Source organism: Entelurus aequoreus, linkage group LG21 (genome assembly GCF_033978785.1).
Source record: "Entelurus aequoreus isolate RoL-2023_Sb linkage group LG21, RoL_Eaeq_v1.1, whole genome shotgun sequence".
Taxonomy (NCBI): domain Eukaryota; kingdom Metazoa; phylum Chordata; class Actinopteri; order Syngnathiformes; family Syngnathidae; genus Entelurus; species Entelurus aequoreus.
Genome location: NC_084751.1, coordinates 32,718,764 through 32,744,765, shown reverse-complemented (window position 1 = coordinate 32,744,765; position 26,002 = coordinate 32,718,764). Strand labels below are relative to the sequence as shown.

Here is a 26,002-nt window from a genome sequence, read left to right as displayed (position 1 = left end):
TCCGTAAGCACAGACGATGATTGTGTGTGCTGCTGGTCCACTAATAGTACTAACCTTTAACAGTTAATTTTACTCATTTTCATTAATCACTAGTTTCTATGTAACTCTTTTTATATTGTTTTAATTTCTTTTTTATTCAAGAAAATGTTTTTAATTAATTTGTCTTATTTTATTTAATTAAATTTTTTTTTTAAATGACCTCATATCTACACCATACCTGGTTGTCCAAATTAGGCATAATAATGTGTTAATTCCCCGACTGTATATATCGGTATCGGTTGATATCGGTATCGGTAATTAAGAGTTGGACAATATCGGATATTGGCAAAAAAGCCATTATCGGACATCCCTATTTACATATACAATATACAATATATGATATATACTGATATATTATATTTTTTATTTAATACATAAAATATATAACAACTACCATGTACAATATTACAGTATATGTAACAGCTGCAGCATAAAATAGAGAGTAGATCCAGCAGTAAATACACATTATAAACAAAGAGAGGTTTATTATTACTTTATATACACTATTTATATATACTATTACTTTTTTTTTTTTTATTCACTCGTCTACATGGATAGTTCTCCAAAAAGTTAGTTGAAAATAGTGAAATAAACCTTTAACTGTGTGTGTTTGTGTGTGTGTAACTGGTAAAAAAAGCGAAGGAAAACAAGCGCCAGTCGTCGCAATGGAAAAGAACCGACTCTAAAGAGACTGATCATTCACGAGCGACCCATCACTCGTTTGTTGACTTCCCCTCATCTTCGTAGCATCCCATCCGCACCATGTTCGAATTATGTAGGTACATGCAAATAAGTCTCCGATCGATTCGTTGATGACCACAAGAACGAGAGGTTGCGTCTTCTGGAAGTTATTAGCAGACATGGGCGTGTAACGCAAGGAAGACTAGTTTACTTCAATTTGTGGCCGATAACGGTAAGTGAGCTAACGTGCTAATGCTACTCGCGCTGGAACTCAACTAGTAGTCTTCGCGGTGTTACTGATAGAAAGCGGCGAAATACCTCATTTTGTTAGAGGCGAACTTCGTATTTACATTTTTAGGGAGATTATTTACATCCTATATATTAACCTGTCCTAACTAGTGCTGCTAACATTGGCTTTAGGCATATAGGGCCCGTTGTTTGACGCAGTAGTGTCGGGCTAGTTAGCGGTCTTGGTAGCCTTGTAGTAACTCCCTGAAGTCAGACTAAAACCATTAATAAGCCCATAAGTCTCTAATTGTTTTACGAATATTCACCAAAGTCCCATAGTACTCATGTTTTTGCACTGTCCTTTCTAATGGTAGACTGACAGTAAAGTGTAATAGATTAATAAATATATCACTATTTATCATTAAGCACATGCTAACGTGCTGTACAGTATACAACTATTTACTGATTTATTCCGCAAAAAAATCCAGAGTTAAATATACATATATGCATTATAGACACCGTTATAACAAACATTTAATTTATAACCCTTATTTCATGATTTTTTACTAAAAGTTTTGATAGTATTTTCGTTTAATGTGTTAAAATAAGCCTACTATAAACAATAGGTTTTTGTATGGGGGTAAACTTACACATTCAGCAGATTATGTAATTGTTTGTATTAGAGATGTCCGATAATGGCTTTTTTACAGATATCCGATATTCCGATATTGCCCAACTGTTAATTACCGTTTCCGATATTCATTCATTTTTCATTTCATTTATTTATTTATTTCAGGCAATAACATAAAAAAGTACAAAATTGACAACACATAATAATATGAATTAATATAGTGCAAAAGGTAATGTATAGTATGTAATTCATGATTGTCCAGTTTTGCCTGAAAGGGAGTGGGAAGAAGATAATTTATTTAATCCCACCCCCAGTTCTCCATTCAGTGATTATTCACATGAGTTTCACTCTTACTTTGTTCAAGGATTATAATACAGATGTTGTATCATAGTGGCAATACCACAGGTAACAATAATTATTACACTGTAACAATAATTTGTATCAACAATGTAGGAATAATGAATATACCAACAATGGTAATAGACAACATAGCAATAATGGTAATAGACAACATAGCAAACAACAAAGGGTTGGAGTTGGGGGTTAAATCACCAAAATGATTCCCGGGCGCGGCGCCGCTGCTGCCCACTGCTCCCCAAGGGGATGGGACAAATGCAGAGGACAAATTACACCACATCTAATGTGTGTGTGACAATCATTGGTACTTTAATCTTTAATTTAATCTTTAATAATGGTAAGGAAACATTGAGCACATGTTAACACTGAGACAGAGTATAGCAGCAGGTCAATATAAAGACCCTCATCTCTATATTTCAACCAGACCCCATGTGTGTATAATAGTTTAAATCGATTAATAGTTTCAACCGATACTGATGTATACAGTCGTGGAATTAACACATTATTATGCCTAATTTTGTTGTGATGCCCCGCTGGATGCATTAAACAATGTAACAAGGTTTTCCAAAATAAGAGAACAACTTCAACTCTCTCTCTAGGTCGTCCTCAGACGAGCCTTCCATCGTTGCTTCCAGTCATCCCGATTCTCCATACATTTGGCCAGTTCCTTGGTACTCACATTATAACTCAAGTTATGGAAAAAAGTGCCAACATGGCACTGCCATATTTATTATTGAAGTCACGAAGTGCATTATTTTTTTTAACAAGCCTCAAAACAGCCGCTTGGAATTTAGGACATGCTCTCCCTGAGATAATCCTGATACCCACGACAACTATGGGAAATACTATACTTTGACTTTCACAAAGTGCATTATATATATATATTTTTAAACATGCCTCAAAACAACAGCTACAAAAACAATGAAGGCGCACAGCTTCAGTCCAGAGTATACTAGAGTAATAAAGTAAACAATAACATAGTCCTCATTTAGTGCAAGACTGCCTGGCACACTGTATAACAGGGAATTATAAACTGGGCTCACATCCATCTTCCGCTTGTATTCATCGTGTATCTCCTTATGATTCTTGAAGAGGTGGGAGATCAAATTGCTTGTATTAAAGGAAGACGTCTTGGTTCCTACTCGCATAACCAACTTTTTGCAGTCATTGCAAATTGCCAGTTTTTTATCTGTCAGACACACTTTAAAATAATCCCAAACATAGACATGGTGTCGTTAGTCAGTCACAGAGGGAGCTTGCTTGTTAGCCACGGCTACAGCACCGGCAACAACACACTCTTGTTGTTGTTATGCTGCGCTTGCGGCGGTTTGATGAGGTCATCAAGCGTCGCCAGTAAACCTCTCATGCTGCAGTTGTCAACTCCTGTGTTGTGTGTGGGAGAAAGAGAGAGGAGGGGCTGCTGACTGGGAGACGCAACTGCTCTGTACTGCTCCCTACGTCCGTGTTTTACCGGATATGTACCGCTCCTTACAGCTGCGTTTTAAAAAGTAATTAATTTTACTTTTTGAAACCAATACCGATAATTTCCGATATTACATTTTAAGTATTTATCGGGACACCTCTAATTGCTATTTATCATTAAGCACATGCTAACGTGCTGTAGTATACAGTATACAACTATTTACTGTTTCTCCATGTGGCCCCCGATCGAAAATGACTTTTGACACCCCTGTTTTAGGACGTAATTTAACTTTGTTAACACAAATGGATGAGGACATGCTGATTCTGGAAGTCCAAAATATAAGAAGCGAATACAGGCATATCCTGGGCAGCTACATGGGGGCCTATGTCAAATACCAGCTGATATGGAAGCGGGAGAGTTGTTGCTTGCTACAAAACAAATTAAGATGCCGTTCTGCAAGGCAAAACTGTCGTCTTTTCCACAAGTAAAGTCAAATGTATACCGTCACAGACGTGCTGGTCTGTGGGTATTGATGGACAGCAAAGCTTGAGATGTTTCGCGGTGTTTACTTTATCACGTGATTATGCACAAATTCGCGAGATCTCTTTAAAGTCTTCGCTATTTCGCTGCACGATGGAGCCGCAACAGAAAGGCGGTGAGGATTGACGGACGGCAGATGACGGTGCCATTTCGTGGTTGCTACGTTTCGCTGCCGTTCCGCATCCTGTGGAAATCAGGATTCAGGCTCAGGAAGGCAATATTTAGCTGACATTACGCAGCTGCCACTTCTATTGGATTCTGATATTGCATGTTACTTTTGAGATAGTAACGGTCTCAAAATAAAATATGTATTTGGGGCTTTTCAGAAAACATGTGGGGCTTGAGCCCGATTAGCCACCTCCTGACACCGCCCCTGCTGGTTGGTGTAAATTTTACTTAATGGATCAGAATAAATATCAAAAAGAAATAATTTGCTGTCTTTTTGGTTGCTTAACTTTACAGTGATGCCTGAGGTCCGGGACCTTTCTGAGGCCTTGCCAGAGATGCCCATGGACCCCATTACTGGAGTTGGTGTTGTAGCTTCCAGGAGCCGGGCACCAACTGGTTATGATGTTGTGAGCATATTTTGACTTCTCTCTTTACTGTGGATATAAAAAGTCTGTAATTTTAACGTCTGCGCTGCCGCTAATTAACAGCTAAGCGCAGAAGCTGCTGTTTTGCAATAGCACTTAAGTCACTTGTAAGAATTTTATTGCGAGAGCTGGCAGGGGTACGAATGTCAATATTGCACAAATGCAGAGTACAATGGAAGCTAAACTAACAAAACCCATAGAGGAATTGGTGTCAAAAGAACTCCCTTTGTTTAAAAAAGTCAGACATAGACCAAATCTGAAAAAACATGCTGCCAGCGAATTGTTACTAGCAACTTGAATACATCCTTTTTTTTCTATCATTTGAAGACACAACATAAAGGACAGTACAGAGACAATGTGACACAGTACTAGCGTTACCACAAACCACAAAATAAAAAAAACACACCAAACAGAGGTGTTGTCCAAAGGCAACATCTATGACAAGCAGTCCTGCAGACACCAAGAAATTGCGACCTACGTATAACGTTTACAACTTAATTAAAAACATGTAATATTTTAGAGAAGGTAAGTAAACACAAACAACTGAGATCGTGTGGTTGCACAAATGTGCACATGCTCTTATAACTGGGGATGAGGCTGTGTTGAGAATAGGGATGTAATGATAAATTGCGTCCAACGGTTAGTGTTACTGTTTTAAATTGAAATTATAGTAAAACCATATTTGATAACCCCACTTTGATAAACTCACGGACCATTGATACAGCACTTTTTGTAATTGATACCACAATTACAACTTGTATACACACATGACTGTGTGAGCAACTAAGACAGTGGTTCTTAACCTTGTTGGAGGTACCGAACCCCACCAGTATCATATGCGCATTCACCGAACCCTTCTTTAGTGAAAAATAAAATGTTCGTTTTTTTCAAATTCAAGACAAAGTTATATGTTTTGGTAACACTTTAGTATGGGGAACATATTCTAAGTAACAAAGACTTAATTCAGAGTTTTTTGGACACTAGGGGAACATATTCTAAGTAACAAAGACTTAATTTAGAGTTATTTGGTTAGGGTTAGAGGGTTAGGGCCAGGGTTAGAGGGTTAGGGTTATAATAAGGCCATGCCGAATAAGGCATTAATAAGTACTTAATAATGACTAGTTAAGAGCCAATGTGTTACTAATTTGCATGTTAATAAGCAACTAATTAATGGTGAATATGTTCCCCATACTAAAGTGTTACCATGTTTTATTACTGGTGCACAAAATGAACCGTGCATGAACATCACCTTGTTCAAAGAACAAAACCAACACAGTGCATAAACTCACAACAAATTACACACCTGCAAATCAGTGTGACTTCTGCTGTTGCCGTATCCGTAATACGCCGATAGGGAGAAGTTTTTATTTACACGATGAGTCGGGTGTGTCTTGACCTCCGCCGAACCCCTGAGCCAGACTCACCGAACCCATAGGGTTTGATCGAACCCAGATTAAGAACCACTGAATTAAAATATTCCCTTGTGAACATTGAACCTACAAACGGTGTTCTCTTAGAACAGAGTGATAAATATGAAGATCTTTAATTGAAGGGAATATGACACAAAGATGTCTACAGCAGGAAGTAAACCTGCGTGATGTAAGCACTTGTTTTTCTTTTATCACTAAAATACACTCCAAAACTTTTACACTCAAATAATATGGTTCTAAACAATATAATTTCTGCCAAGAAAGTATATTGTCTTTATTTTATTTTAATTGTTTTAAAAAAAACTTGGTTAAAATATTTTAGTGCGTGTATAAGTACTTTTTGAGCACATTCAACAATACTATGATAATAATAATCATTTTTGTCACAACAACCGTCATATGAAGTTTACATATTAATACTTTTCTAGTTCAGAATTAACCAATTGCCTCCAACTCATGGTAAATGTGAATCGGCACACACCTGCCAACATTTTAACTGTCTATTTTTCACCTCCAAAAAGTTCAGTTGTACTAGTAGTCTTTTCTTGACATTTTTTATAGTCACACCACACAAGCTGTGGTTGTTCACATAAGAACTGGATGTCCCAAAATTGCTTACAAGATGAGTAGAGGAGGCTGCAAACAGGCCAACATTCAAGAGACAACATTGAAGGAGCTGCAAGAATTTTTGACAAGTACTGGCTGTTTAGTACATGTAACAACAAGCTCCCAACTTCTTTATCTGTCTATTTATGGGCTATGGGGGCAAGACAGAAAAACATCTAAGCCCGGCTACATTTTTTTAATCTTTCAAACTCATGTGGAAAAATTGTTAATGTCCAATGTTGAACTTTTTGGTCATAATCCTACAAGTTTTGTTTTTTTTGCACACAATCAACACGGCTGATCACCAAAAGAACATCACACTTACAGTGAAGCAATGGCGTCACGATTTGCGGCAGATTTACTTCTGCTGAAGTGGTGTTAGTCAAGGTAGAGTGGGTTGTGAACCCTTCCAAATACCAGTTGGTTCCGCTGGCACAAAACCTTCAGGTTTCAAACTGAAGATAAAGAGGAACTTTATGTTTCAACATGACTGTGACCCAATGCCAACATTCAAACCACAACAATAATGGCTTCAGCACAGGAAGATGTCTAAGTCTAAGATGGTTTTGAATGTGCTAATACCTGAGACCTCAGTCCAGACCTGAATACAATCAATTGAATTTATGGGTTGATCTGAAATTGGCTGTGCACAGGACATGTCTTTACAATCTAACACATTTGGAGCATTTTTGCATTGAATAGTAGGCAGATATAGCCATATGAAGATGTACCACACTGATATACAAATGTATAGTCAGTACATGCGATCGGTATCGGTTGATCTCCCTCATAGATGATCGATATCAGAATCGGTAGCATAAATCCCTGATCGGAACATCTCTAGTTTAAACTTTTTTTTTTTGCTGCAAAGAGCATGCAAAATCTCTTCCTCTGAAACAGTGAAGAAGTCCCACGCAATCAACGCAATGTTTGTTTTAAATGAGCTCAGGCTTACAGCACATAGGAGAAAAAGAGCACTTGATTTGCTCACCCCTATCTCAACAATAGCTTAGTGCAAGTAATCTCACCTCATTGAAAGTTTATCAGCTATATGAGCTATTTTGTAACGTCGTTGCATTCATCTGTGTGACGTCGTAATTCTTCAAACTGGCATGATTATTGGCCTGTTATTTATCGTGTACCTCTATTTTATTGTTCATTTCTGCCCTTAAAAGAAGATTTAATTTGTTGTTTTTTTCAATAGAGTTCTACAAGTTATAGGTCACATTAAAGGGGTAAATAGTTCAGACAAACTCACAACCTCTATCTCTTGCATTGGCACCCTGTTAACCACTATACTCTGTTTTCACTTGTCATTAAAAAGCTTTAAAGGGTATTACATGAATTTTGAGAAAATGAAGGTCTTAAATGGCATTACAAAACATTAAATTTGATGTCCAGAGGGAATAAAAAATGTACTACAATTGTAGACCTGGGCTTCTTCTTCTGTCGTGTGTATTTAGACTGTTGAGGCGAGCCAGGTCAACGTGTCATCGTCCAGGTCAATCAGACCTTGTTCGCCATTCGGTGGCCTGGGTTTGGGGCAACTAGTGACTATGTGCTCTACTGTCTGGACTGGGTCCCCACACTCGCAGGAGGCACTATCCGCAAGTCCCCACCTCTTCATCGCTGAAAACCTGGGCTGATAGTCAATAAGTCAATAAATCGAACGATAAATGAACTTAATAACTTTGCCATCATCAATAAATTGCTACGACTTCATCTCTGGCTTTCAAACTGGATACATGAGGTCTCACTCTGTGCATCGCTCTCAGCACCTGAGCATGTTTATTCTACAGTAGAATTACATGAAAAAGTGAGCCTCTTGTCACTCATCTACAATTGATGTTTCGGTACTCGCAATTCTCTTTCTCACGTTTTCCTGTGTAGTAGTGGTAGTGACACTCACTTTAATGTTAGAGCTAGAACTAATCATTTTGAAACATCGGTCACTTTCAATGTGCACATTGATTTAAAACCGAGAGAGACGTTTGCTAAGGTGGGCTGTGCAAAACTTTGAAATTATGTGGTCATAGGCTGACCAATGACAGTTGTTTTTTTCTTTATTTCAGCAACAATCAGAACATACAGCATACATTTGTTCATAATATGTACATAGAAATATTTTTTCTCTTTAATTTTCAAACAGTAATTAAGAAATCACCATAACTAATCAAAAATACATAAGGAAAGAATAAACAAAAGAAACATGAAACATTTGCAAGGGATAGCAAAAGAAAAGTATCAAATTACAATTGTTGTTATTTTGTCTTTGATGGAAATTGTCCTTATAATGTCTTTTAGGGTGTTGGAAGTTTTCATGACTGTCTTGTTTTTCTCTTTCATCATTAGTAAACACTGACGTAAAACTAGATTTTTTGGCATATGCACGTAAAGATCTGCGGGAGAGTACATAGGGCGAGAAGCAAGACACGTTGTGTACGCAAGCTACTTGACGAGATAGTATATTTCAGCCATTAGCTAAACACACACACACACACACACCTACACGCAAACAATTACACACACACATTTTTGTATTTGTTACCTTCTTGAGACCTCCGAAAAATGCCTACCTCTTTAGGACCACCCTTTCTAGATATTTAAAGATTTGTATTTACAACATTAATAACATATACATACTATGCCAATATAAAAAAAAAAGCGTGTTGTAAAAAATGAGTTGGAATTTCACAAGAAAAAGGTCACAAATTCACAAGAAAAACTTATAATTTTGGCAGTATTATAATAAAAGTCGTAATTTTACTCAACGCAAGTCAAAATTTTACAAGAAAAACTGAACATTTGTGCAATCTTATGATAAAAGTTGGAATTTTACACAATAACAGTCGCAATTTTACAAGAAAAGCTTAACATTTTGGCATTTTTATGAAAAGAGTCGTAACTTTACTCGACAAAAGTCACAATTTTATAAGAAAACTTTAAAATTTTGGCAATATTATCATAATAATCGGAATTTCACTTAGCAAAATTATGACAGAAGTCATAATTTTACTGTTGAAGCTAGCTGTTAATGGCCACTATAGTCTTAGTACCATAGTGTATTTGTTCATCCTATGGTCACAGATGGGACACGGGTTGTTTTACGTCAGCACCGGAAGTCATAAAATCAGCTGTTCACCTGGCGGGTTTTTTCGGGGATGAAAAGGGAAGTCCTTCTTTAGCTGCCATCTTGTTTTATCATATATTGCCGCCTTTGCACCTGTCAATGTTTACTTTTGCAAGAAAAAGGTCACAAATTCACAAGAAAAACTTATAATTTTGGCAGTATTATAATAAAAGTCGTAATTTTACTCAACGCAAGTCAAAATTTTACAAGAAAAACTGAACATTTGTGCAATCTTATGATAAAAGTTGGAATTTTACACAATAACAGTCGCAATTTTACAAGAAAAGCTTAACATTTTGGCATTTTTATGAAAAGAGTCGTAACTTTACTCGACAAAAGTCACAATTTTATAAGAAAACTTTAAAATTTTGGCAATATTATCATAATAATCGGAATTTCACTTAGCAAAATTATGACAGAAGTCATAATTTTACTGTTGAAGCTAGCTGTTAATGGCCACTATAGTCTTAGTACCATAGTGTATTTGTTCATCCTATGGTCACAGATGGGACACGGGTTGTTTTACGTCAGCACCGGAAGTCATAAAATCAGCTGTTCACCTGGCGGGTTTTTTCGGGGATGAAAAGGGAAGTCCTTCTTTAGCTGCCATCTTGTTTTATCATATATTGCCGCCTTTGCACCTGTCAATGTTTACTTTTGTACGCACATTAAATCAACCAAAAATCCTGACTTTGGAGCAATGTTCACAGACTCTAGTATTTGGCTCTCTATTAAGATGCAATGGTTTTCCGTATTGGGACCATGATTTTGGTCCTAACTTGTTCACCGGTCCTCATATAGAAGGTACTTTTCCTTGTTGATGTCTCAAGAAGGGTAGAAATACAAGAACACACACACACACACACGTGGGCATGGCATTTTTTTAGGTGGCATTAAAAAGCATTAAACCATAGAAAGCATGATACTAAATCACCAAATTGATTCCCGAGTGCGGCCACCGCTGCTGCTCATTGCTCCCCTCACCTCCCGGGGGGTGGAACAAGGGGATGGGTCAAATGCAGAGGGTAATTTCAACACAAATATTGTGTGGGTGACTATCAGTGGTACTTTAAACTTTTAACTACTTTGATGTCATCTTCATAATTAATCCTATGTGCCGCTAGGTTTCAACAACAACAGATGGTCTGGATGCTGATCTGTGGAAAGATGGACTTTTCAAATCCAAGGTGACCCGGTACCTGTGCTTTACCAGGGTCTTCTCTAAGGAAAATGTAAATAACAACTTCAATCTGATCAAATGTGCATGAAACAAAGCTGTTAAACAATTTGTTGATTTTCCCTTCAAATCATATTCCACTATTGTTTAAAAGCACCCTTTCGTTTTTCCCCATTCACAATCCTATTCCCCTTTTCAGAGCCATTTAGGAAATGTTCTTGTTGACATGAAGCTGATCGATATAAAGGACACCCTCCCTGTAGGGTTCATTCCAATCCAGGAGACTGTTGACACTCGTAAGTCACCAACTTGTACCAACTTGTGTTGTGAGTAATTTGTACTACCAAATAAATTTATTAAATCATAATCAGGATGTTGTAATCTCACCAATTCACATAAATTCAACTGGTCCCTGTGAATTATGCGCGGCCTTGCAACTTTGTTCAAAGCCTGCAGCTATTCCACAAATTATGGCCAATCAGCGTAATTTTTGCCAATCGAATTTGTCATTCAGTGGCTCTCAAACACGCACTTCAACTGTCTAATTGAAAATTATGTTTGTTTCTTGCGTAGATATAGCTGGAACATTAACATGTAACAATACATTAACTCTTTCCCGCCGCATAGCTCAGTGCTACTTCCAGTTTCTACGGTGCCAAGCCTTCTGTGTAATTTTGTGAATGCCTAAATTATACACCAAATTTCATCTATTTATTATTGTTTTTTCGTAGCGTTTTTCGCCCGCCTCTACTCCCATACGACTCCCATACCCGTTCATCCGATTAATCCCATTCAAGCGTCAAAACGTTCAGCGCTTTCAGGACATGCGGACTCATTTAACAAACGTTCCCCAATATTACCGGTTTTACAGTAAATCATAATTTTCATGTTTTTTTTGCCTTTTCTTTCTTTTGACTACTCCCACATTTTTCAACTAATTTAAACCATTTCACCATTAAAACATTTGTCTTGATTAGGACAATGAAACTTTGTATTTTTTTAACCCCGAAAATTCCTAATTTTTACACTATTCATGATTTTTCAAAATGTTGGACAATACAATTGGTACTCCTTCCACCTTTCTCACTTACCGTTGCCTTTTTTTTTCTCCCTGATAATAATCTTGAATGCAAGTGAATGTTCAACACTATCGGAAAATATATTTGTTGTAGTAAAAATACATTTATATAGTCTGAAGTTAGCAAATACAGTAAGTAATACTTTTGCCAAAATTCATCCTGGGTAATGATGTCATTTTGACCTACAGCATTAGTAGTAAACAATGGCAGCCATCTTTGTATTTCAATAATCAGTCCCTTTTTAAGGGTTCATTTGCAATATGTTAATGTTAGTTTATTTAAGCATTATAACTTTTATTTAATTGTGCTTGTGTAATATACTTTATTTGAAGCTTTATATTGTAGTAATTTTGTAAAGGCAAGAATCCGCAACATGTGTAGTGGTGGAGCATGTAATATTGGTTTTCTTATGGATTCAAGCACTAAATGGTATAATTTAGACTACAACGTCTTTATCTCACCTATCAATGTAAGTACCGTAAAGGCTTCAACTTTTTTTTTCTGTAAATATTAGCTTGTTTGCAAGTAAATGTTTCATAACAATCAGGTAAAATATTTTATTGTAAAAAAATATGTTAATTTATCCCCAAAATTTGCTGAAAATGTTGTACTTTTTGCAGCAAAGAATTCTGGTTAATTATGCCATTTTCAACGACTGAATCGCTCCCTTTAACATCCAATGTTGGAAATCACACTCTGCTGTGGATGTGAACACAAGTGGTAATTAATGTAGTGACTAAATAACATAGTGACTGAAATAGACATAGTGATTCATTTGGATGAATGGGGTATTTATTTATGTAAACTCTGCCCATGGACCGGCTTATTTTCAGTTTTTTTCATTAGGTTCAAATCACATGCCTGCATATCTTACCTCGATCAAACATGGCGGAAAATAACGCAGTACTAAACAGTAGGGAAGCAACAATGCTCGGTATAATCCTGCACGGAACAATCCGCCTTTATTGACCGTGATCCTGTATGTGTCTGTGAATGTTTGTGTCCGTGTGTGCGCGCCACCATCACGTTCCACCCAACCGAAAGTTAGGCTCGTCACAACATAATTAATGATCAATCAGAGTTGTTCCTCTTTCCTCTTACACAGCTGGAAGTACGGTCCAGAAGAATAAAATAAAGAAAAGTTTTCTGACACTTGACACATTGAGATAGAGCAGCAACTTTATAGTGACACACTTTAGTCCCACCATAGTAATCTTGCCCTGAATGTGGACTGGCAGGCAGGCACATAATGACTTTGTGACTACTGTATTAGTCACGACTGGGAGAATAAATACACCTACTTATTTAATCAGAGTTTCTGGCTAAAACCATTTGGTCCCTGAAAATGCACTTTAATATATTTTCATTAAATACAAGCTACAGTATTTGAGTTTAAAAAAACTCCACAATTTCTGTCTCCGCTTGTTGTTTGCCAAACCACTGGTGAGAAGCACTGATGTATACAAGTAATTAAAGAATACAAATGGCAAAAAATGTCTGTTACAAGATACTGCAATAGTAAACAGTAGGGATGCAACGGTACTCGGTATAATCCTGCACAGGACAAAGCACCTTTAATAAAAAATAAAGAATTGTGATATTAATCGAGATAGAAAGATATGGAACAAATTAATCATGATATTTTTTTTGCCATATCTCCCAGCCTTAGTTGTAAAACATTCCATAGTCCCTAATAACAGATGACAGTATCGGTACTTGATAATGGCACCATTTCAAAAGTACCGATTTGACAGCAGTATCGAAGAACATCTAAACCCATAGCCCAATACCCAACCCTAAATGACAAGGGCCACTTTGCACAAAACATATCAGAAAGACTCAAAATAAGACTGGAAATAATTCACAAAGTCAGGGAAATTGCTGTTATTTAGCAGAATAGAAGTGATTGTTAATGTTTACAAACTTGACAAAAGAGGACTTTTAGGGCAAAAATCTAATAATTTAAAAGAAAAGTAGATAGTAATTTTTACTCTTGTTAACTGTAGTTATTGTGTACCATTGACTTTGTTTTGATCCAACAAGTGAATTTATGGTCAATAGCACTCACCATAAATAAATACAAAATAACAGATTGTCCAAGTAGTGCATGTGCATATGGGCACTCAGAAGGAAACAACTAAATATGGAAGATGCTAATCCGTACTTAAGCCTTTCCCATATGATAACAATATGGCAAAGTTTAGTTTTTAACGTTGGCTATCACTGAATGCATATTCGATCTTAACAACAACGTGACTTCAAATTGTTATTTGGTTCTCTGGGCTGCTTTTGTATATGTGCATTATGCACATAGTATTCATGTGGTAAGTAAGTTCACAAGACATTAAATACAAAGAACTTTGTTTTTGTCAATAGATAAATACTTTATTGATCTCTACGGAAATTCAATACAAATTGAAATATAACCATTTGGCAGGACTTGCTAAATTAGTCATCAAATACCCCCCACCCACACACACCCTTTTTTGCAGCTATTTATTTGTAGCCATTACACACTTTCCAGTTTTAAAAAAATATGTGGCTTTAAACAAAATTTGCGTGCACGCTTGACAGCCAAAAACACAACATTTGACATTATATCATTCTCATTCTGTGTAAAGTATGAGTAAAAGGCAATATGGTTTTTGATGTTTAATATTTGTGTGTGTGTGTGTACATGTAGAAGAGCAGGCATTCAGAAAGAGGCGACTCTGCATCAAGTTTATTCCACGAGACTCGACAGAGGCAGCCATCTGTGACATTCGTATCCTGGGAAGGTCCAAGCAGGCGCCACCTCAATACACCTTTATCGGGTATGTCTGTTCTTTTTCTTATTTGTAAATAACTAACAAGCAGCAGGGGTACAATTAACTTCAGTTACGGTCACAGGATTACATAAACTTATTGTGCCTTATCGATTTTGTGCCCTTAATGATTTTTTTTAAGCTGTCCTTTTTCCAGGTTGGAATGATTTTACAACATACATCTTCAAAGCTTTTTAAGGTTTTAATTTTTAAGAATTTTGCATACATTTTTTGGATCAATTCTGAATTTTATCAAAAAAACAACTTGAGGTTGTTTATTGATAGTGAAGTTACTGTGTAAGTAATAACACAAAGTAAAGTACATTAATACACACCTGAAGATCATACATGCAAGAATAATGATAAATTAACTATATAGTTTGGAATACACTGAAAAAAGCAATGCAAGCATACAGGATAAAGGTTGGTTATTGTGCTGCTAGCTTAATGCTGCCATGCAATGGACAATCCTTTTGACAGGGTAACGAAAATTAGCATCGCGATCGTTTTAAACTTATACAAATGTTTGACCAATGAGATTTTAACGAAACGATATTGACATGAAACAGCAAATGCATTTCTACTTGCGAGCATATATTCGCTAACTTGATTCTCGCCAGATCCTTGTAGTTCGCTGAGCTCCACATAAGGATCTGGGCTCGAAGGCAATGCAAACTCCTTCAAGATAGCAAAAAATAATGAACCAATCAGGATCGCCGGGCGGGATTTCATAGATGTGACGTAGCGCTGAAGCGACTGTTTTATTCAAACAACAACGGCGGCACGCAGCGAGGAGTCGTGTGCAGACATATTATCTTTGCACAAACAACATCGATCGTCTACTGACATTGCTGCGTTGTTTCAGTAAAAGTTCTCTAACTTTTCGCTCTGTCGTGGTCCAATATGTCGGCTGTTCTGTTTTGGATTTCCCAGCGTCGCTCTCATCAGCGTCACGGGTTGGTTTCGATGTGAGTGGTTGAAGTAGCACGTCATTCAAGATAACGGATAAGTGGTTTATCCAATCTAGGGCTGCAACTAACGATTAATTTGATAATCGATTAATCTGTCGATTACTAATTCGATTAATCGATTAATAATCGGATAAAAGAGACAAACTACATTTCTATCCTTTCCAGTATTTTATTGAAAAAAAACAGCATACTGGCACCATGTTCTGGACATTGGGGGTGCAGCATACACCAATAATAACACAGAAATGTAAATCATCAGATCAGAACTGAATCAGATATTGTACACGTTTCTGTTGTGAATAATAAATGATTAATTTTAGGCTGCCTCTGAATAATAGCATGAAATATTCCAGCACCTTCATAACGTTTAGTTATACTAAAGCGTCACTCAAATCTAAATAGATTTATATAGCTTTATCGGTCCCGGCTACATTGATCCATTATGAAACGAACCTGAGATATTTCTGTCCGTTACGTTTATTTCGAAATTGGTAACCATGCGTTTTCTCTCTCAAAACGGAGTCAAATGTGCCGGAGACACATCATCAGCCCCGCGTTGCAACAAAGGCATAACTCACAAAAAAGCTGAACTCATGAATGCCTGTTGCCACTATGGACTTAAAAAGTTGTGTACCATGAATTCCCTTCATCCATGGCTCCAACATTTTCCTTTTCAGGTGCTCCTGAAGCAATGTTGTACTTCCGTGCCATTTTGCAGGAAACGGTCTTCTTTGAAGTCTTTAAAGTAAAGTGTTCCCACACTTTTGACGACTTAGGTTGTACACTTTTCTCCATTGAAACAATAACCTCAAGATGTTTTTCCGCTGAACTATCGGTACTGTTTTCCTGCGCCATTTTTCGAATGTTTCTAGCAAAGGAGACGCCGTCGTCACATGAGCTGCACATGACACATCATTGGCTAGTTTACGCCACCTCATGAGACGTAGCCTCAGCGCCGCCCTGGCGTTGTTTTGTACTGTTTTTGTACTTATTTTGATTATTGTTTCTCAGCTGTTTGTAAATGTTGCAGTTTATAAATAAAGGTTTATTAAAAAAAATTAACTCCACGCATGCGCATAGCATAGTTCCAACGAATCGATGACTAAATTAATCGCCAACTATTTTGGTAATCGATTTTAATTGATTTAATCGATTAGTTGTTGCAGCTCTAATCCAATCACATACAATATTTTTTTTACAAGGTCCCGCCTTCTGAAATACATCTCCTATTGAGAAGTGCCAGATCCTTGTGTGGAGCTCAGCGAACTACAAGGATCTGGCGAGTCAAGTTATGTATTCGCCAAACTCAGCGGAAACGAATATCGACCGCAAACTTTGTATTGCTAGGCCAGTCTGTTGCTTGGTGTTGTGTGCTCACTTGCTTCAGAAGCCTGTTGCGTCAAACTACAATTCTTAATTTCAGACAAAGGACATAGTAAATTTTATGTGGAACATGATTTCCAGTAGAAGGCAACACACATATCTCATGGAAGTCTTGCCTTGTCACAACAAATCTTAAAAAAAACAAAACTGAATTTGGGCTAGTACAAATAAATCAATGTAAGGGGAACATATATTATAGACTATATTATGAAATGTGTGTAAGGAATCAAATTTAAAATGTATGTTTGTGCATGTTGTGGTACTAAAACATTATTGTCCTGCATGTTCTTTCTCAGAAGTTCCTGTGTTTTTCAATAATCAATATTTTGTTAATTTCCATTACTTTATACAGTAGATTGCAGCTTTATTTGTATTGCCTATTCAAAACATGCAACTTTTCAATGCGACAGAGAACTAAACAACATGGGTATCTGGTATCGCATGGGTACTGTACCACGAACTCAGGACATCGCTCACACATCGCCTGTGAATGACGTCCAGAATATGAATTCTACCTCAACTTCCTCTTCTGTCCCAGCACCTCCACTCACCAAGTATGTCACTCATATGTAGCGTATGTAGGTCTCATTGCTTTCAGTAACTAATGTATTTTATTGTGTGTAGAGATGTAACAATATGGAATTGTCATATCACGGTTATTGTGTACAAAATTGTCATGGTTATCATTATTATGAGGGTATTATTGGATGTGCTCAAAAAGTACTTATACACACACTGAAATATTTTAACCGAGTTTTAAATAAATCATCACATTATGTTTTACTAGCAGGAGAAACATTAAATATTAGCTTCTTAGGTGCCATGATATGTTTGAGTGTTTAAATATTTTTATCTTCTTCCATTTTAATTTGTTATGGTTTTAAAGTGTTTTTTATTTAATTTGTGCGCTTCACTTCTGGTTTATGTGACGTCACGTGAGCTCAGCTTCCTGTTGTTTGGATAGAATGGTCGGTACATGATCGATACCGGAAGAGACGATAGGTCCATGCATCTACAAATCTATTTTATTTATATTAAATACACCAATTCATAATTCTGCCAAATGCAGAGTGTACCTTTTATGTTATGCTGCAAATGTAGATTTTGGTGAAGTTGAAAAATTAACTATCAATCTACAGTTTGTTCATTTTAAATGTTATTGTTCTATTTTTATATTATGTATGATTTTCATTTAGAGCTGTCTGTGATTGACAGCTATGCACACCAATCATTGCATTCCGCCATCCAAATCGGGGGTCCTTGATAGTGTGGGGGCCCCTTGGCTTCAGCCCAGGTTAGCTCGTGCTTTAAGGCGGCCCTTCCTATACCTTCCTTCCCTCGCTCGTCACCGTCTTTTGCTGCTAAGACTCGCTGACAAGGTAGTGGATTTTTTTTGTTCCTTTTGCTTTTTAATCATCCATCCATCCATTTTCTACCACTTGTCCCTTTCGGAGTCGCAGGGGGTGCTGAAGCCTATCTCAGCTGCATTCGGTGTGAGTGTGAATGCATGTCTGTCTCTCTGTGTTAGACCTGCCATAAGGTGGCGACTTGTCAGGGTGTATCCTGCCTTCCGCGCAACTGCAGCTGGGATAGGCTCCACAGCCCCCCTGCAACCCGAGAGGGACAAGTGGTAGAAAATGGACGGATGGATGTTATTTTTCTCTTTGATTTATTACTTTATGTTTAGTGAAATCACTTAAAGGCCTTGTGGTTAGAGTGTCCGCCCTGAGATCGGTAGGTCGGGAGTTCAAACCCCGGCCGAGTCATACTAAAGACTATAAAAATGGGACCCATTACCTCCCTGCTTGGCACTCAGCATCAAGGGTTGGAATTGGGGGTTAAATCACCAAAATGATTGCCGAGCGCAGCCAACGCTGCTGCTCACTGCTCCCCTCACCTCCCAGGGGGTGGAACAAGGGGATGGGTCAAATGCAGAGGGTAATTTCACCACACCTAGTGTGTGTGTGACTATCAGTGGTACGTTAACTTTAACTTAACTTTAAGGGTCACCACCATTGAGTTCTTATATTTTTTCTTCCTTTCTGCAGCGAGTTACTATACATCCATGTGACGTTACTGACATCTAGTGACCAGTCAGTGTACTACAGATCACAATCAAACCATAAAGTCGACTAATCGTGGACTATGGGCAAAATTTAACAAATCAGATTTAACTAGGAAAATCCTTAGTTAATGACGGAACTAATCTATCTGTTTACTCATTTCTAGAATAAAGCCAGGTTAAACAATGTCAGTGTATATGTATAAGTACTTCTCAACAATACTGTAATAACTATTTTAGTCATAATATTGTTGATATTAAATGTTTAAATCGTTACATCACTGTCACTGAAAAGGTTAAACAATGTCAGTGTATATGTGTAAGTACTTTTTGAGCACATTCAACAATACCGTAATAACTATTTTAGTCATAATAATGTTGATATTAAATGTTCATATCGTTACATCCCTGTCACTGAAAACGTGCGACATGTTGACAAAGTGTTGTCTTTGACCAGTGTAAGTTATTTTCCATTTTGTCCACAGGAATATTTCCATGACCCTTCCTGCCAGTTTCAGAGGGAAAAATGCTACCAGACCAGATTACGAGCACCAAAACTCCAACCTCTATGCAATCTCAGGTTGGCTATACTAACTTCTCTCCAAAGTTTGGATTCTAATTTTGTCACAATTGGTGCAATAAAGGCAATAGTGAGCACGGAATTTTAAAAGAAACTAAAATATATAGTAATACTAGTATAGGTAGTCATGATCATTTATTCCTTTCCTTGCCTAAGAGCTTTTAAATGTCAGTACGGCTACGCAGCTAAAGTTATGCATATTTGGGGGCGTGGTGCCTTCCTCAAGATCTTCAACAGTACTTTGGAAGCAGATGATCATCTTTCCAATAAACTGTATACATTTGTGCGCTGCAGTAATTGGACCTATGACCCTCTAGCCTTTCTGGACAAAGCTAATTAAATATGAATATTCCTAATTATATCCTTGAAAAGGTCAATAGATGATGTCTTCCTTTTTTCCCCAGAGTGAAATCATAATGGTACTGTATCTGGTACCGGTAATCATGATGAAACTAAACCCCTTACTCTTTACACTAATTGTACTTGCTCCATAATAAAAGTCTCAATGATATATCACTGCACATTCTGAAAGTAACATTTTTCAAACTGTATTTTCAGCAATGGATGGAGTGCCCTTTATGATCTCCGAGAAGTTTGCATGTGCCTCATCAGAGGTAAGTTTTTAGACTTATTTTATACTACATTTATCTTTATACTAAACAATGCTAGAGTGTAGGCCTGGGTGGATTATCAGCTATACAGGAAGGCTTCAAAGGTGGTAGTGGTAGTATGGTATCTCGCTGAGGGATTTATTTTATGGTCCTAATTTCCATCCATCCATTTTCTACCGCTTGTCCCTTTTGGGGTCGCTGGAGCCTATCTCAGATGCATTCGGGCGGAAGGATACACCCTGGACAAGTCGCCACCTCATCGCATGGTCCTAATTCATCCCTCTCAATATTTGGTTGGTTTGACTGTCGAGAATTCTAGTTTTAGCCAAACTTTAAATTCCAAACATGGTCCATTCCAGCTTTGACAACTCTGACCAGAAAAGAGCTTTTTCCTTTATATACCTAATAAAGATGTCCCAATAATGGGTTCGGATCAGGGCCGATATTTGCCTTTTTGAATTGATTGGCGATCGACTGATGATTCCTTCAAAAGGTATGCACCCTCAGGGAGACACAATTACATATCCACATTCCTTGTTACACAAATGCAGGAGTTGCATCAATTCCAGGAGGGGGCATGTCTTGCCAGAACATTGGCTCCAGTTTGAGAGCAAACTGCAACGAACGCAGCGTCTATCCACAGTGCGAAGCCGCTTCTAAGATACTAATCCTCACTACCATGGCAGAAAATAAACTAAGTTTCCTCTATATGTCATTATCACTGGAGGACTAGAGGGAAAGGACTAGTTAAGCATGTTACACACACACACACCTAGCAGGCCGACACAAGAAGCTAACAGTTGGGATGATCGATCCAGATGTACAAATTAGCGATACCTAGTATGGTATTAGTATATAAACAATACTAAAGTGATTACGTTGATATTTTTCTTTTTCTTCTTTTTCTTATTACACTTTTTTTTTTTTCTTGTTTCTGTTATTGTTTACAAATTCAGGGAGGAATAAGTCCCTCGACACAGGATGACTGTACATGTATAATAATAGGGATACATTTAAATATTGCGTAATTTTTCAATGTTGTATGAAAAGCTACGTTGTCAGTAGCACTTAAAAATTGTTTAAAATTACAGTTGATACATGTGATCGTTTCAGCCAATCTCACTCATGAATGATTATATCGAATAACACTATACGTACATCTTATGATTCGATCCATCCATTTCCTACCGCTTGTCTCTTTCGGGGTCACCTGGGGGCCGGAGCCTATACCAGCCGCACACGGGCGGAAGGCGGTGTACACCGCGTACAATTCGCCACCTCATCACATGGCCAATACAGATAGACAGACAACATTCACACTCACATTCACACATTAGAGCCAATTTAGTGTTGCCAATAAGCCTATCCCCAGGTGCATGTCTTTGGAGGTGGGAAGAAGCCGGAGTACTCGGAGGGAACCCATGCGGTCACAGGGAGAACAATCAAACTCAACACAGAAAGACCCCGAGCCCAGGATCAATATTGCGAACTTTAAAAGATCCATAAAAATCTATTAAATTGGTTATTTTACCCAGCCTTAGTGCAAACAGTGGGGGTACTTTCTCAACAAGCTTCTTGCTGAAAGGACGAGAATAATTTGTTAATAATCTGTCTCTGTAAAAACTGAAAGAAAAACTACCATAAAAGTAATGGACTGACTGTGTTTTTTGTATGAGGGTAAACTTACAAAATTAGCACAGTATCAAAAAAAACGATTTCCTGACATACTGTATGTGGTAAACTTTGTCTCCCTGTTCAGTTGCAGCAGGTGGACCTCATTGGCATTACGATCAAAACGTTGGCTGAGATTGAGAAAGAGGTCAGTATTTAAGGATGAGAAACTGATTTTTCTTCTTTGAAATTCCTAATTTAACTATATTTTATTAACTGGTGTTAGTTTGTACAGTGGTACCTCTGAATTATGAGTTTAAGTGTAATCTGCGGCCAAAATACTTGTCATCTCTAATCAATCTTCCCCATCGAAATGATGCAATGGATCTGTGCTTAGGCCCCACAAAAACACCACACTTTTAACATATAACATGTAATGATCAGAAATGTTATTGCATGAGCAAATACTTTGTATTAAAGTGTAGAACATATGCAATTGCATGCAGCGAATGTTTCTGTCGAAATTAAAAGAACAAATATATTCAGCCAGGAAGTGCCTCATTAATTCCGGCCTTTCGCAGGGCACATAAATGATGTGGCGGGCCACGTAAAGTAAGGTGGTGGACCACATAAAATGATGCAGCGTCCCACTTTACATGAGGTGGTAGGCAAAGTTCAATGATGTGGCAGGCCACGTAAAATGACATGGCGGGCAACATAAAATAACACATGAATTAAATATGAATTACCACATCAATTAAAGTGGCAAACCACTTACATAATGTGGCGGGCCACGTAGAATAATGAGATAAGATAATATGGCAGACCACTTAAATGATGTGGTGTACCACACAAAATTATGTTGGGCACCACATGAAATGATGTTGCAGACGACTTAAATGACGTGTGTACCACATAGAATAATTTTCTGTACCACATTACATGATGTGGCAAAATACATTAATTAATGTAGCAGGCCACATAAAACAAAGTGGCAGGCAACTGAAACCATGTGGTAGACAACATAAATTAATGTGACGGAACACATACAGTGCATCCAGAACGTATTCACAGTGCTTCACTTTTTCCACATTTGGTTATATTACAGCCAAATCCATTTTTGTCCTCAAAATTCTACCCACAATACCCCATAATGACAATGTGAAATGTTTTTTTTTTATGTTTTGCAAATCTATTAAAAAATATAATAGAATACAAATAATAATTTACCATTTGAAAGTGTTGTTTAGTAAATGTTAATTTGAAATAAAAGTCTTATAGTATTCACTACACCAATTATACTTTGTTTACTGCAGAATGTTTGAAATGACGAGCAAAATAACAAAATAACTTTGAGAGAAAAAAAAGTTATTCTCTTTACTCCCAAAAAATGTACCAAAAAAGAAGAAAAAACGTGGCCCTAAAACCAGGTACGCACGTGGGTTTCCTGTAAGGTTGCACCTCCTATTAAGCACAATTATATACCGGTATATGAACAAAATGACAGTTGTCAGCTGTTAGCATATATTACCTCAATCAAACATTCTTACAAGATACTGCAGTAGTAAACAGTAGGGATGTGGTACTTGGTATGATCCTGCATGGGACTATCCGCTTTAATTAAAAACACATTTTTGTGATATTAATAGAGTCAAAAAATTAATCGGGATAATTTTTTGCCATATCATCCTTCCCTAAAATGAAGCACGAATAACTACAGTAGTCTTATGAAGTAATGTATTAATCATGTACATTTTTTACCCAGGAGAGTGGATTTTACAGTATCTCCTGCTATTAATCAGCAGCATCTTCATATTTTCATGGATAAATGTCGGCACACCTCAGCCATGTTTTTAATACTTAATTTTTTTAATTCATTGAATATCATCGCCTAATTCTTCTTAACACTGTCCTTCACATTCACTTTCTTCTTTCCTATGCGTAGAGACACAGTTTTTCAACCTAAAGCATAAGAATTAGCCAAGAGACAACTCGTATCCCCTGTACTCTACATGTGTCACCTTAAATATGATACAAACTTTGGACAAAGTAGTAAATAGTGTTTTGTGTACGTGGTGTTAATGAAACATTTTCCCTATCAGTATGATTACAGTTTTCGCACAGAGCACAGCGCTGCAGCCCGCCTCCCTCCCAGTCCAACTCGGACCTCCCTGAGCTCTGAGGCCTGAAGAATACGCTTCAAAACCCACTATTGAGGGCAACCCCACTTGGACTCAAGTACACTCCACTGACCCACAACTGTGTCCGGAAGGCAAATACTAGTTTGACTTTTGATCCTTCTCGAACTAAAATACAGGTGTTTAATGTGAAGAAAACCACTCCACACAACACTGAGTTGAAGCTGAGGTAGAAATGTAATGACGTAGCTCAGAGGAAATGTAGACCGATTCATAACCTTAAACATAGTGTTCTTTGAAAAATGTATTTCTTGTTCTGTGTCTGGCAGTGGCAAAACAAAACAAACTCCAGTGCAATGGACTTCAATGAAATGAACTGTGTATTTCTACCAGTTGTTTTAAAAAAATGTCTGGAGCCGTAAAGCTTTTGCCGTCTGATTTATACTGATATTTATTAGGCATTGTATTTTCTTTTTAGGATGCCTCAATAACCATACTTAATGTTTAATGCTTGCATGCTTGCTGAAACTGTTAATGAGCCAACACTGACTGACTTGTTCTTTAAAATTGTTTATTGCTCTAACTAAGAGGCGATAACCAGTGTTTTTGTCAGGTGTTTTTAGAGCTTAACCCAACAGTATGCTTGCTTTTTTTAAATATTTTTTTAACCATACAATTGCACTCAAAGTTATTGTAACCTCACAGGAAATTATATTTATTTGGAACAAACTAAAGAAGTGTAAAGACCCAAAACTAAATCCAAACATTACAAATTAGGACCGGGAATCTCAGGGTACCTGAGGATACGACACAATACGCGATATATAACTCACGGTACTTCAAAATTCCGGGCTAGTTTCGATAAATCAGGCTCATGACTATGGAACTAAATTAGGGCCAAATGTTTTCTACTTGAAAAATGTACTTTGAAACTGAAAAAATTTAGTTTTGATGTTGAATTTTGTAAAATACATCAGTGTATATACAAAATAAAAATAAGTGCACACATATTTTTTCAGGTTTATGGTAATTGAACTATGATTCTCTCTGGTCATTTTTCACTTTCATATATTATATTTGAGCTTCGTTTTTTTTCAGATTATTCTTCTCTTCTATTGTGTTTTTAATTAAAAAAAATGTTCACATTTTTTTCCCACCCGACTATTTTATTTTATTAAATTTTTTTCAGATTTAGACTCTTGGCCTGGATAAGCGCCTATGTGTTAAAACACAAGCCCAAAATTGCTTAAAATAGCGGCTTTGGTGACATTGGTTTTACTTGGTTTCATACTACACAACTGTTTTGTTCAAGGAGGGTTGATTAGAGTACAAAAGTGAACGCTTGGCAAAGCACAATGAAACAAAAGGAAATCATACGCAAATACCGTGTGATTTCTAACAGTATATCATTTTTACAATAAAATAAATGCGGCTGTGGTCCGGTGGTTGGGGACCTCCGGTGTAGTCTACATAATTAATTGTTTTAGTTCCAACATTCCCTGAAGGCAACGCGATAGGGCATACCCCATATCTTTTTTTGCAAAACTTGGGCCAAAATTATGAATCTGAAAAAAAAAAAAGATTTGAGATTGAAAATGTAAAAAATAACATTTTAATCCCCCAAAAATATATACACAAACCAAAAAATTTAAATAATTTATCTAAAGGATTTACCAGATTGAATCGTAATTCAATTTAACCAGGAAAAACAATGTGTGCACTTATTTTTATTTTGAATGCACTGATGTATTTTATAAAATTAGATCTTTCAGTTTTAATGTATTTTTTTTAGATACTGTCCCAAAACCATTGGCCATAATTTATCTCCATAAAAGCTTGTCCACAGTGTCCAACACAATCAGAAGGTTGTTCCATTTCAGCTGTAAATATCAATACATGAATATAAATGTCAGTGACAACATTAACAT

General features: G+C 37.0%; 2 protein-coding genes across 3 annotated transcripts in view; both read left to right on the top strand.

The window, feature by feature from the left end:
* Nucleotides 1-4,273, top strand: part of scai (suppressor of cancer cell invasion) — a 92,108-nt gene extending 87,835 nt beyond the window's left edge. The window contains exon 19 of the transcript XR_009823664.1: nucleotides 4,226-4,273. The gene's annotated coding sequence lies outside the window, so the exon portion shown is untranslated. The remainder of the gene's footprint in view (nucleotides 1-4,225) is intronic.
* On the top strand, nucleotides 754-25,693 carry mvb12ba (multivesicular body subunit 12Ba). Of its 2 annotated transcripts, XM_062031514.1 has the most exons (11): nucleotides 754-952; nucleotides 4,226-4,278; nucleotides 4,362-4,474; nucleotides 10,783-10,890; nucleotides 11,035-11,131; nucleotides 14,598-14,727; nucleotides 17,483-17,626; nucleotides 19,620-19,714; nucleotides 20,273-20,328; nucleotides 22,085-22,144; nucleotides 24,039-25,693. In XM_062031514.1, exons 3-11 carry the CDS (start codon nucleotides 4,364-4,366, stop codon nucleotides 24,123-24,125), a joined length of 888 nt encoding a protein of 295 aa, XP_061887498.1. In that variant the 5' UTR covers nucleotides 754-952; nucleotides 4,226-4,278; nucleotides 4,362-4,363; the 3' UTR covers nucleotides 24,126-25,693. The 2 variants fall into 2 exon arrangements, with proteins under 2 accessions (XP_061887498.1, XP_061887497.1); XM_062031513.1 differs by lacking the exon at nucleotides 4,226-4,278.
* The last annotated feature ends 309 nt before the right edge of the window (nucleotides 25,694-26,002 follow it).